Source organism: Protopterus annectens, chromosome 13.part0 (genome assembly GCF_019279795.1).
Source record: "Protopterus annectens isolate FY-2018-M chromosome 13.part0, PAN1.0, whole genome shotgun sequence".
Classification (NCBI taxonomy): domain Eukaryota; kingdom Metazoa; phylum Chordata; order Ceratodontiformes; family Protopteridae; genus Protopterus; species Protopterus annectens.
The window spans coordinates 184579578-184592077 of NC_056747.1; the positions used below are offsets into that span (position 1 = coordinate 184579578).

Sequence of the window (12500 nt, forward strand, 5' to 3'; positions counted from 1 at the left end):
TCTCCTAAATCTCCTGCAGTGAGTGGTTGAGATCAAGACGTTCTCTTTTCACAGGTGGCTCACTTGCACATCGGGAGTCTTGATCAATTTCACTTCCTATATCACTGACATCATCTAAAAAAAAACACAGCAACGTTAGGAATGCTGAAGTTTGTTACTGAACTATTAACACTTCAGCATAACTTTATTAAAAAAAAAAAAAAAACACCTTTATTGACTTATCACTTGTGACATAGGTAAACTTACATTTATATAAAAGTAATCAAACTATTTTAACATGTTCATATATCATGTAGTGAAAGCAACATTACATAATTAATTATTCAATTCCCACCTTCAGTTAAACTTCATTCCTCTTCGACGAGATTTTTCTGCCAAAAGAAGAACAGTCTTCCAAGAACAATGCTGAAAGGAAGCTGAAGCAGCAGGCTCAAAAGAAGCCCGACTCAATTTTTTCAAAACAGAATTAAGGTCCCAAGTAGGAGGGACAGGCTTCCTAGGAGGCCTAATGTGAAGGATGCCTCTAAGAAACTATTTGCCCTCAAGTCTAATCAAATTTACAGGCTAAAGGGGGAGACAATGGCAAACAAGCAGCATGAAAGCTGAACCTTAACAGAAGAATATGCCAACGCAACATTGAGCAGTTGGACCAAACATCCATAGTAAATGGATCCAGGTTACGAGAAAGACACCAAACAGAAAACCTCCTCCCTTTTGGGAAGTAAGATTTTCTAGTAGTGGATTTTCTGGCCTCCTGCAGGACCCAAAGCATATCCTCAGAAAAAAGGTATCTACAGGCAATCAAAATTCTATCACCCACAATGTCACATGAAGAGTGGACAGGTGTGGCTGGATGAGAGATCCCTTGTCTTGTGTGAGTCAGTCCACCCTGTGAGGTAATGTGTGATGATTGCCCTTGGCAAGATGCAGAACAGTAGGGAACCAATACTGTCTGGGCCAAAAGGAGGTCACCAATATTTTGGGAGCATCCTGTTTTATCTTGAATGGAACTTTTGGAATTAGTGGAAGGGGAAGGAAGGCATAAAGAAACATCCCCTTCCAAGGACAGGAGAGGGCATCCACCCTTCCAGGCCAGAGGACATGGGATTCAGGTGCAAAATAGAGGAAGCTGTCTGTGCAAAGGGGAGGGAAACAGATCTACTTGAGGAGTACTCCCTGGTGGACAAAGTCCAGAAACACAACCCTGTGAAACATTCCCTTGTGGAACTGTGTTATGGACCTACTCAGAATCTGCCACTATGTTGTGATCTGAGAGAATGTAAACTGCCTGAAGGGTCACCTGAAACTGGATAGCTAGAGCCCAAACCTGAAGGGATAATCTGCAAAGCAGATGAAGGCTGAAATGGAATCCATGGGTTGAGGGACAATTGACGAATCCACCACTGATGTTCCAGCTTGAGGCATGGAAGAAGAGGGACTAGAAAGTCTAAAGGATGGGAGTGTTGAAGCCAAACAGACTTTAGAAACCACTGGAGCTTTTTCATGTGGAGCTTCGCCAGAGGAAGCAAAGGGATGGTGGAAGCCATGTAACCCAGAGCCTTCAGAAACTCCCTGCCTATAACAGAAGCCAGAGGAAGAAGGGAGGGAAAGAAACCAATCACAGTTAAAGCCTTGGGAGAAGGCAGGGATGCCAGCATTGCAACAGTCTGGAGCCTGTACACCAGAGAAATATGATCCTGGGACAGAGTCAGGAATGATTTTTGGAAATTTACAGTAAACCCCAGGCTTTGGAAGAGATAAATTGCAAAGTGAAGACGCTGAAGTAAAATCTCTGGAGAGGAGGCCTGAATGAGCAGGTCAGGAAAGACCTATGTCCCTCTCAACATGAAGAAAGCAATCACAGGAGCAAGGCATTTGGTGAAGACCCTTGGGGTAGTAGAGAGGCCAAAGGGCAATGCAGAGAACTGAAAATGCCAGGAAGCAAATGAAAAACAAAATCTTCCTGAAAAAGGGATGTATAGGAATGTGTACATAAGCATCCTTGAGATCCAGGAAAACATGAAAAGCCTGAGGAAGTAGCAAAGGAAACAAGGTTTGAAGGGATAGCAACCAAAAGAAAGGGACCTTCAAAAAGGTGTTTAAATGAGAAAGATAGAGAATGGGTCTGCAGGTGCCTTCTTTCCTGGGAACCAAGAACATTCTAGAGTAAAATCCCTTCCCCCTCTGAGGAGTTGGAACTTCTTGAATTGTCCTTTGAGCCAACGGGTCCTGAAGCGCCTCTGGGGAAAAAAAAGCAGTTGCTCCGGAGGAGGCTGAGGAATGCCCAAAGGGGAGGGGGGGTTCCAAACCATGTAATAACCCTGGTGAATTATGGAAATAACCTAGGAGTCTTGGCTGATTTTACCAACATAGGAAGGGACAGGGAAAGACACAAAGGAATGTGACTGAGAACAGGACAGTCAGACAGCACCTGGTATGTCAGGAAAAGGAAGCTTCTGAGCATGAGGAGTTTGGGTAGCCTAAACAAGGATGCTTCTGAGTAGGACAACGTTGGGTAGCCTTAGCAGGGGGAGCCCTTCTACCACCATTTTACCTTGGGGTAGGGGGAGATGGTCTACAAACAAAGGCAGGCATATTAGGATAATTCCTCTGAAACGTGGGCACAGGAGAAACAAAAATATGCTTCAACTCCTGTAAGGCCTTGCCCCTCTCTTGCAGGTGTGACGATTGGGGAGAGATGAGTGAAGGCTGCAAGCCTAGCCAAATAGAATCGGATATATAATTCTTGCATTTGTAAGTAAATGTAAAATACAGGCTTGTGTTTTAAATTAAAGAAAGCACTGTAAAATGTGAACTTCAAGATTGTTGCAACATTGCCATCTGCTGTAAGGAAAACCAAGCTAAGTATTTCAAACGCGTCTTGTAAAGTTGAAAAGATTTTATGAATCTCTTTAATGTTTTACAAGTCGGTTCAAGTGAGTCTGGATGAAGGTTTCATGCCCATTGTTTTAAGGCCAAAGTTTATGACCAGAATTTAGATGTGGAAGGTGCTTCATTGCTCTAGTTTCTCTTAGAATATACATGTGAAATGCCTTGTATTGTAAGTTTCTGAGTAGGTGTTAGATTGCTAAATAATGCAGTTTGTGGCCTGAGAACTTGGACCAGGTGTTAAGATGATGCAGTTTGTTTGCCTGGGTAAACCTAAGTGTCAAAAATGATGCAATTTGGGAAGGGTCTTAGAGACATGTTTGTTAGTAATGTTTAAATACGATTTCTCACAAGAGACTAGAGGGCATTTTGATCTTGATATCCAACTTATCAGCACTCTGCCTTGTGCTCACATGTAAGTTTTAGCACTGTGATTTCTTGTAGGAATAGTTAATGCTAGTAAAGATTAATTAGGTATTTTTCTTTTAAATCAGACCTGTCCTACTGTATTTTAAGTTTCTGTGTGATCTCTGAACTCTTGGATACATCTGTGGTGCAGTAGTTTTGTCTTGTGTTTTAATTATTTATTATTAAATATTTTTAAAAACTTCTACCTGTGGCTGATTTGTGTAGAGATAAGCTCTAGAGTACATTGCATATTTAGAGGTTATTGTTATAGGCCACTTTAAAGTAAGCCTCGACTGTAAGCCATACTACCATTGGATATTAATATTGTACAGTAATCACCAGACACCCTTTTAAGGGCCTTTTAGTAGCTGATATTATTAACTGGGTGGTGGCAGTAATTACTACCGTATAGTCTGGGTAAAGGGGCACAGTTGGAGCATCTGTGTCAGCCTTTTCCAGGAGTGTCTGTAAAGTTGTATAAATACTTACCTCAAAGTGCATGTGTGTTGGGTCAGCTACTTGGCAGGGACACGAAGCACTGGTTGGACAGAGAGGGTACTGGGGGGTTTTAGCTTTCCCAGTTAGGCTGAGACCTGGACCCTATAGTTGTGCCAGTGGGGAGTCTTATTGGGGGCCTGGTGAGCAAGGGAGCAACCAGACCCAGACTGACTGATCTCGGTGTGCACTTAAGGGAAATTGTACTTTACTGTGTGTATTAGTTACCCTTTTCACTTCTAGGAGACGAGGCTCCTTGATTGCTGGGCCAGGGCATGGTCGTCACAGTGGGAACTTACAACTCTGCAGCAGCAAGAGTACCAAACAAATGCCTGTTATCCAGAGGAGCATCCAGCAGCTTAGCCTTGACATCCTCAGGCAAAGGCTGAAGTCTGAGCCAGAAATACCTCCTTAAAACTGATCCAAAAGCAGCAGTCCTGAAGCATCAGCTGCATTTAATGGAATTGCAAGCTACTATGGAGGACATCCCTAGCAAGGCAAGGGCAGAGACCTTTCCCTTACAATCAAGACCAGAACAGCCTAACAGGTTTGAGAGAGAAGAGCCAAAATGTACATAGTCATATGCAGCTGATAGTTTACAGCCGTAAAGGCCAGGTTAGCAGAAATATACACCTTCTTACCCAGTCTCTCCATGGTTCTGCTATCCTTATCAGAGGGAAGCAACTTACTGTAAGGCAACAATTTGGAAGGTTTATCAGAAGCCACTGACACCACAGAGGGGGTCATCAGAGGAACACTTATAAAGAAACATGCAGTCCCCAGGCACTTTATAAAACCTATCATTTTTTTATGAGTAGGGGGTTGGGAGTCAGGGGCCTGAGAAGCAGTGGAAAAGGCATCCAGCAAGGCTGCATGAACAGTAGGAACAGCAGGGGGACTAGGGGAATCCATTTGTAGAAGCTCATAGTACTTCTTTTGAACATCAGACACCTGAGCACAGTCCCATTTGAAAAACTTCACCATTCTGGAAAGAGCATCACCAAATGAAATCTCCTCAAAAGGGGAGGCAGGACCGATAGACTCTTCTTCCTCAGCACTATAGACAAATGGCAATAGTATCTGGGAGGAATAAGTCAAGGGCTCTTCATCAGAGTCTGCATCATCCTCCTCAGAAGAATCCTGCTCCCTGATTCTGTTAAGAGGTACCCGAGGGGGTAGGAACAGAAACACTCTGAGGCTTCAGATCTATAAGGGATTTAAACAGGTCTTGAGTGAAGCCATTCATTCTGAGGATCTTTTGGAGCAGGCAAATTATGTTTAGTTTTTTTTGCTTCATTTTGAGTAGGACATCAGCCTTGAAACCTTTTGAAGGCTCTGACCCCTGAAGGCACTCAATAATGGTAGTCAGAATCTGTTAACTCAATAAAATTTCAGGAACCAGCCACAGTTCCCCCTATACATCTGAAGCAGATGTCTGCAAAAAGCACAGTTGTGTACACTTACCATAAATGTAGCTGTTCAAGTGTATTCACTGTTGCAGTCATTACATTAGGGTTATCTGCCTGCAGGTAGCCCTCAGCCGGCCTGATTACCAAAGTCTTGGGTCCTGCGTCGGATGCCGTCTCTTTTTCCATGATGTCAGGGGTATAAAGCATGCAGCAGACACCATTACATCAGTTTTTCTTGCCCCAGATGTCAGGTGCCCCCATAATGGGAAGCAATTATTTACAAGGTTACACCTCCAACAAAAAGCAAATACACCAGAAAGCTAAAATACAGTAAATAAGAAAGGTATAGCCAATAGAAGTCAGGGGGGCTGGAGGTAGGGTAACCAAGAATGCAACAGTGAAAACACTCGAACATCTACATTTATGGTAAGTGTACACAAATGTACTATGTTCATGTTTCACTGTTGCAGTCATTACATTTGGGTAGATTCCCAAAGCTAAGGAAAGGAGGAGGCAGTTAGAGAGCATTAGAACCAGCTATTAAGCCCTGCAAGACTGCAGTGGCAAAACCAGCTCTGGATTTAGAAAAAATAGGCAAGTGGTAATGCTTGGTGAAGGTATGTACAGAGCTTAGGTAGCAGCTTCCAGGATGTCCCTGGTAGGGACACCTCTGAGAAAGGCTGAAGTAGATGCAGCCCTAGTAGAATGTGACCTTATCCCCTGTGGGGTAGATTTTCCATGGTGCTTATAGCAGAAATGAATGCAATGGCCTATCCATTTAGAAATGATTTGCTTTGAAATGGCCTTCCCCTCTGCCCTTGCAGCAAAGGCAACTAGCAGCTGTTCAGTTTTCCTGAGAGGCTTAGTCTTGTCCAAATAAAATCTAAGTTGTCTGAGCACGTCCAAAGAGTGCAGTATTCGTTCTCCTTTGTTCTGTGGATTAGCAAAAAAGGTTGGCAAATGAATGGACTGATTAAGGGCCACACTGGATACCACCTTGGGCATAAAGGAAGGACTGGTCCTAAGGGACACCCTGTCTGCATGGAAGATGATGAAGGGCTCCACTGCCATGCGGGCCTGTAATTCAGACACTCTTCTTGCTGAAGTGATGGCTAGAAGGAAGGCTGTTTTCCAAGAAAGGAATTTCAACTCTGCAGATGCAGCTGGCTCAAAAGGAGGTAGAGTGAGCTTTTCCAATATAAAGTTAAGGTCCCAGGCTGGAGTAGGGGCTCTCCTGGGTGGTCTTACATTTTTGGCCCCTCTGAGGAACTGCTTCATCAGGAGGTGAGAAAAGAGGGGCGGCTCAGTATTGTAATATGCTGAAATGGCTGAGGCATGAATTTTAATAGATGAGAAGGAAAGGCTCTTGTGGAGCATCTCTGTTAAGTATTGAAGAATATCTTGATGAGGTCTCCAGTATGGAGATGAAAGCGCTCAATCCACTTGTTTTTGTCAGACAATAAAGGAGTATTTTGATGTTACTTTGGAGTTTCTGGACGTGGTGTTGGTGAAACTTTTTTTTTATATGAGGAAGACAGCCTTTATTGAAACCGAACTACCGTGAGTTTTAAGTATTGAAGAATATGCGGTAAGATGGCTGCTGTGCCCATCCCCTGAGTCTGGCTCCAGGAACAGTATCTTTTCCACTTTTCAGCATAGGATTTTCTAGTACTAGGCCTCCTTTCCTCCAGAATGGCATCCAGCACTTGCTTACTGAGGGATGGTATTGGAGAGCTCAGGTAATTAGCCAGGCTGCAAGGTTCAGGGTTTGAAACTGGGGGGTGCAGAATCTGGTCCTCCTGCTGGGACAGGAGAAAAGGGGTCTGAGGCAAGTGTCATGGTTCCAGCTGTGACATACTGTGCAAGAGGGGGTACCAATGTTGGCATGGCCAGTCTGGTGCAATGAGAATTGTCCTGTTTGATCTTTACCAGAACTTTCAAAAGGAGAGGCAGAGGGGGAAAGGTATAAACTGAGAGGCTTTCCCAGGTGAAGGACAGGGCATCCAATTTCCAAGCTTGTCTGTAGGGAGTCCTTGTGCAGAATTTGTCCAATTGGTAGTTCTGAGGGGAGGCAAACAGGTCCATCTCTGGGCTCCCCCATTTGTTTCTCAAAATGTTGAATATCTTTGGTTCCAGTTTCCACTTGTGTGGGTCCATGAGATTTCTGCTTAGGTCATCTGCCAGTAAATTTAGCTTGCCTGGCAGGTATTGAGCTTGTAGGTGCACTTAGTAGCTTAAGGCTGTGTTCCACAGAGCCATAGCTAGTCTGCAGAGAGAGTACGAGTGGGTTTCCCCATGCTTGTTTATGTACCATATAACAGTGGTGTTGTCTGTCTTTACCAATAACTGTCCTGGAAGAATGTGGTCCTTGAAGACTGTCAGAGAATTCTGCACAGCTAACATTTCTTTTTGATTGATATGCAGGTGCATTTGACTCGGGTTCCATATGCCCTGAATGCACTGCCCTACCAAGTGAGCCCCCCCATGCATAGTCTGATGCGTCTGTTGTTAGGGTTTGGGCGGCAGGGGGTAGGGGGTAGAGTGAATGGCAGTCCCTTGTTGTGGTAGCAGGCCTCTGCCCACCAAAGGAACTCTGTCTTTATACAAGGAACAATCGGAATCATTGATTCCAGGTCCTGAGAATGTTGACACCATAGGCTTTTTAGATACCATTGTAGTTTCCTCATATGCAGTCTTGCATATGGAATTTGTAGGATGCAAGAGGCCATGAACCCCAGGGCTTGCAGATAGCTGGGTCTTTGTGGCCAGTAGTTTGAAGTAGGCTGTCAAATAAAAATTGTTTCTCTGGCATGAGGTAGGCCATCTGAGAAGTTGTGTTCAAGCTTGCTCCCAAGAATACAATTTGTTGGCAGGGTACTAGGTGAGATTTATTTTTGTTTATGGTGTACCCCTGTGAGGTTAGCAGTTTCTTTACAAATGCCAGATGATTTAATAGTCTGTCCTGGCTTTCTGCCTGAATAAGACAATCGTCCAGGTATAGGTATATTTGACTATTTCTTTGCCTGCAGAATGCAATGACTGGAGCTAGGCACTTTGTGAATACCCTGGGCACAGTAGATAAGCATGTAGCCTGCTCGAAGCAAAGGAATTTTCTGTAAGATTCCCTTATTGGGATGTGCAAGTAAGCTTCCTTTAAATCCAATGTTGCCAACCAGGCATTTTTGCCTAGCATGGGAAGCAGCTGATGCATTTTGAATTTTGGGATTACCAAAAAGGTGTTTAGAGTAGACAGATCCAGGATAGGACACCAGGAGTTGTCTTTTTTGGGTACCAGGAAAAGTCTTGAGTAAAAACCTTGTCCCCATTCCTCTGCTGGGACAGGTTGAATAGCCCTGATACTTAGAAGAGCGAGAACCTGCTGTTGAGCCTCTGCCCACTGATTTGGGGGTAGGTCCGGCCAACTGTTTGGGGTTGGTAAGGAGTGGAAGTGGAATCTGTATCCTTGGGAAACTATATTTAAAAACCCATTTGTCTTGGGTAATGAGTTCCCAGTTTTTTGCATGCAGGGCGATCTTTCCCCCTAAAGGAGCAGACAGTTGAGCAGGGCTTGGAAGGTTTAAGGTTAAGTCATTGTGACAGTTTACCATAGGGGGTGTCTTACTACTTCCAGCTTTGGAAGTGGGAGCCCCCCACTGCTTAGGCCTGTGAGTAACTTGAGACTGTAGCCTAGGTGGTCTGCTGTTCCTGGGTTTGGACTGAGAAGGCCTGGAAGTCACAGGAAAGGACCAATTCTTAGAAGGCCAATGCCTACTAAATCTGGGAGGCTGTACTTGCAGGAAACCTTTAACAGTTTGCATATAGGTTCATAGGTTCATAGGTTCATACTAGGCTATCTGCCCGAGGGCATTTACAAGCCTAGCCCATCGTTTTGTGGCTTACGCCACCCCTTTAGTATGGGGAACTATACCCATTATTTTGCTGTGCCTCTGTCGAGCAGTGACACTGAGGTAATCCCTGGGGTATATCTGCGATCTCCCATCCATTGGTCAAGATTTCTCTTGAACAAGGCCAGCGAGGTGCTCTACCTCACATGTACCGGGATTTTGTTCCACAGCATAGGGAGTCTTTGGGTGATGAATCTATCCCTCCAGCACGTCCTATTAATAGCCATGTCGAGGTTTAAGTCTCCCGCCCTTGTGGCTCTGATGGATCTAGATTTTTGAGGTGAAGCATATTCATCAAATCTGGGTTTGACATGGCCTTGTATGTTAGGCAAAGGTCACCTCTGAGCAAGCGGTGCGACTGAATAGAGCTGGAGTTCTTTCAGTCGGGCAGCATAGGACAGATTTTTGAGACCCTTTATCCTTTTGGTGAGGAACTTTTGTGGCCTCTCCAGCTGCTGCAAGTGTCGGGTCAGATACATCCCGAATGGGGCATTGTACTCAATCATTGGTCTGATGAGTGATGAGTAAAGGGAGACTATGACCTCCCTTGATCTAGATGAGAATCCCTTCATGATAAGGTGGGCAATGTAGAAGGTCTTCCTAACTACTTTAGCTACATGGGTGTCGAATGACAGACTACTATCAACCTGGGTCCCCAGGTCCCTGATAACTTCTTCTGTGCTCAGTGGATTGCCACCTATTTGGTAGCTAGGGGTAACCTTGTTTTTCCCAAAGGGTATGACTATGCATTTTGGCATTTAACTTCAGGCCGTGGCTCTGGCACCAGTTAGCCGCTTCTGTGAGACCCTTCTGAAGGATATCTGTGTCAGATGTGTTTTCTACTATGGCGCCCAGTTTGCAGTCATCTGCAAACTTTGTCAGCCATAACCGTCCTGTGTTTGCTTGTACTGGAAAAGTAGATGCCAAACAAGAGTGGGCCCAGGACTGAGCCCTGTGGGACACCACTTGTGACAGGTTTTGAGTCTGACATGGCGCCAGCAACTCTGACCCTGTGGGTTCTGTCACTCAGCCAGTTTGCAACCCATCTTGTGATGTATGGGTTAACATTTAAGCTGATGAGTTTTTCAATGATACCGAGTGGGGTATTGTATCGAAGGCCTTAGCCAGATCGAGGTAGGCTGTATGGACTGCCTTTCCCTCGTCAATGGCTTTGGTGACTGTTTCGAAGAAGTCAACCAAGTTTAAAAGGCATGATCTGCCTTTGACAAAGCCAAACTGGGTTGGATCCAAAGTCTGCAAATTCCCTATGTCTTTATTTATGAGGTCCATTATGATCCTCTCCATGGCTTTGCAGATAAGGCTTGTCAAGCTGATGGGCCGGTAATTTCCTGGTTCGGTGGAGGCACCGCCTTTGTGAAGTGGGACCACAGTTGCAGTGCGCCACTCCCTGGGTATGTATCCAGAGGTAAGACTTTGATTAAACAGCTGTCCTAGCTGTGGGTTTAATTCCTCATTGAGTTCGTGGAGCACACAGCCGGGGACACCATCAGGTCCCATGGATGCTGTGTTTTTGCTTTGGAGAGCAGTTCTCACTTGGGCTGGAGATGTTTGGGGGCTGCAATCGTTTGGTTTAGATATCTTTGCTTTTGGGGGGGGAGAGAGAAGTTTGCACTGAACCTGTCAGCCAGTATGTTGGCAATGTCTGTAGGATCAGTAATCTTCACATCATTTTGAACTAGTTCTGAGCATATCTGGGAGTTTCCTTCTAGGTTTCTAACATAGCTAAAGAAGGCCTTATGATTGTCTTTGAGTCTTTAGCTATTTTTCTCTCGAAATTTGCTTTGGATGATTTTATGAGAGCTCTTAGTTTTTACTTATAGTGATCAAGGGTGTCTTACCTTTTAAGGATTTGGCTCTATCTTGTAGTAGCTTCCTCCTTTTATTGTAGAGTTTGTTTATGGCTGGGGTCCACCAGACTGGGCTTGCCTTTGGTACTAAGAGTCTTTGTTTTGTTTGGGATTGCCTTATCCATGCAGTCCTGCAGGTGCTGGTAGAAGGTGTTTGTAAGTGATTCAGCGGCTTGAGTACTGTTTTCCACCGGCTCGGGGCCTTAAAGGAGACCACACTAGTCTTTAGAAGTGTGAAGTCGGCTTTTGAGAAGTTCTTTACTGTGGTCTTTTTAATTTCAGGTGGGGTGGGATGAGGACCTCCAGCGAGATTAGTTTGTGATCTGATCTCACCAGTGAGGGGTATACTTCGGTGTTGAACATTGTGCTCCCATGTTCGTGATGATGAGATCAAGTATGTTATCTCCTCTTGTGGGGATGGTGACTAGTTGTTCCATGGCATTTGAGTTTATGAATTCCAGGAACTTTTGGGCTAGGGTGTTTGGGCTTGAGTAGTGTTCCCAGTCTATATTAGGGTAATTGAAGTCACCTAGTATGATGGTGTTTGGTGATACATTTATCCCTCTAGTGTTTTCAGGAAGGCCATGTGAGGTTCCTGAGTTTGTGAGGGTGGCCTGTAACATGCTACAATTTGCAGAGCAGTCTTGCCTATGGTTAATTGCACCTGGATGGTCTCCGATGCATCGTGCGTTGCCACCAGTCTTGAGGTGTGGGTGTCCTTGATGAATATGGATACCCTCCTTTCTTGGTATTGTCCGGATTTTGGGGCGGGCATGATATGAGGTAAAACCTGATAGCTGGGGTGCTCTCAGGAGCCTTGAACCAGGTTTCTGTCACAGCACAGACATCGATGTTCTCCATACTGAGAAGGGCCTCGAGTCGTGCATTTTGAGATTGAGACTTCTGGCATTGAGCAGCATTACCCTTAGTTTTTTCCTTTTTGTGTTCTAGGGTGGTAGGTTTAGAATATGAGCCTTGCCTAAAAAGGCACTATGGGGTGGCAAGAGCCTTTGCCAATATCCGAATCCCAGGGTGACAGGTGCAAGCCGTCCCTTGAAGCAGCGTGGCTTGTCCAGCATGTCATCCCAGGCAGACAGATACTGGATCCCCTTTGAATGACACCAGTGTTTAAGCCAATTGTTAAAGCTGATCATCTTATCTCTGTATTGTGGCATCACTCTTGGTGAAGGTAGGATACTGCTCAAGGTCAGGGTCATACCTGCCTGGGCTACATAATCAGAGAGCTCCTCAATGTCTCTTTTCATGTAGTCCAAGGAGGTACGTCTCAGGTCGTTTACACCAGCGTGGACAATGACTGAGTCATATTTGTACTTGCTGTTGAGAGACCTGAGTGCTTGCGTTATGTGGCGGATTCTAGCGCCCGACAGGCAGCTTACTGTGACCTTCTCCTTACTCAGTCTGGTGAGCGGGACGTCAGTGTGTCTGACTATGGAGTCACCAATGACTAGTGTGTCTGGAATTGTGTTTGGCCTTAAGGGCTGTGACTGTTTGACACTCTGACTGTG

At 45.0% G+C, this 12500-nt stretch overlaps 1 protein-coding gene across 1 annotated transcript in view; it reads right to left on the reverse strand.

The window, feature by feature from the left end:
- RFX2 (regulatory factor X2) overlaps nucleotides 1–12500 on the reverse strand; it is a gene marked incomplete at its 3' end in the record, with an annotated part of 743615 nt that continues 731115 nt past the window's right edge. The window contains 1 exon segment of the mRNA XM_044090762.1: nucleotides 1–114. Within this exon segment, the coding sequence (XP_043946697.1) occupies nucleotides 5–114 (110 nt within the window).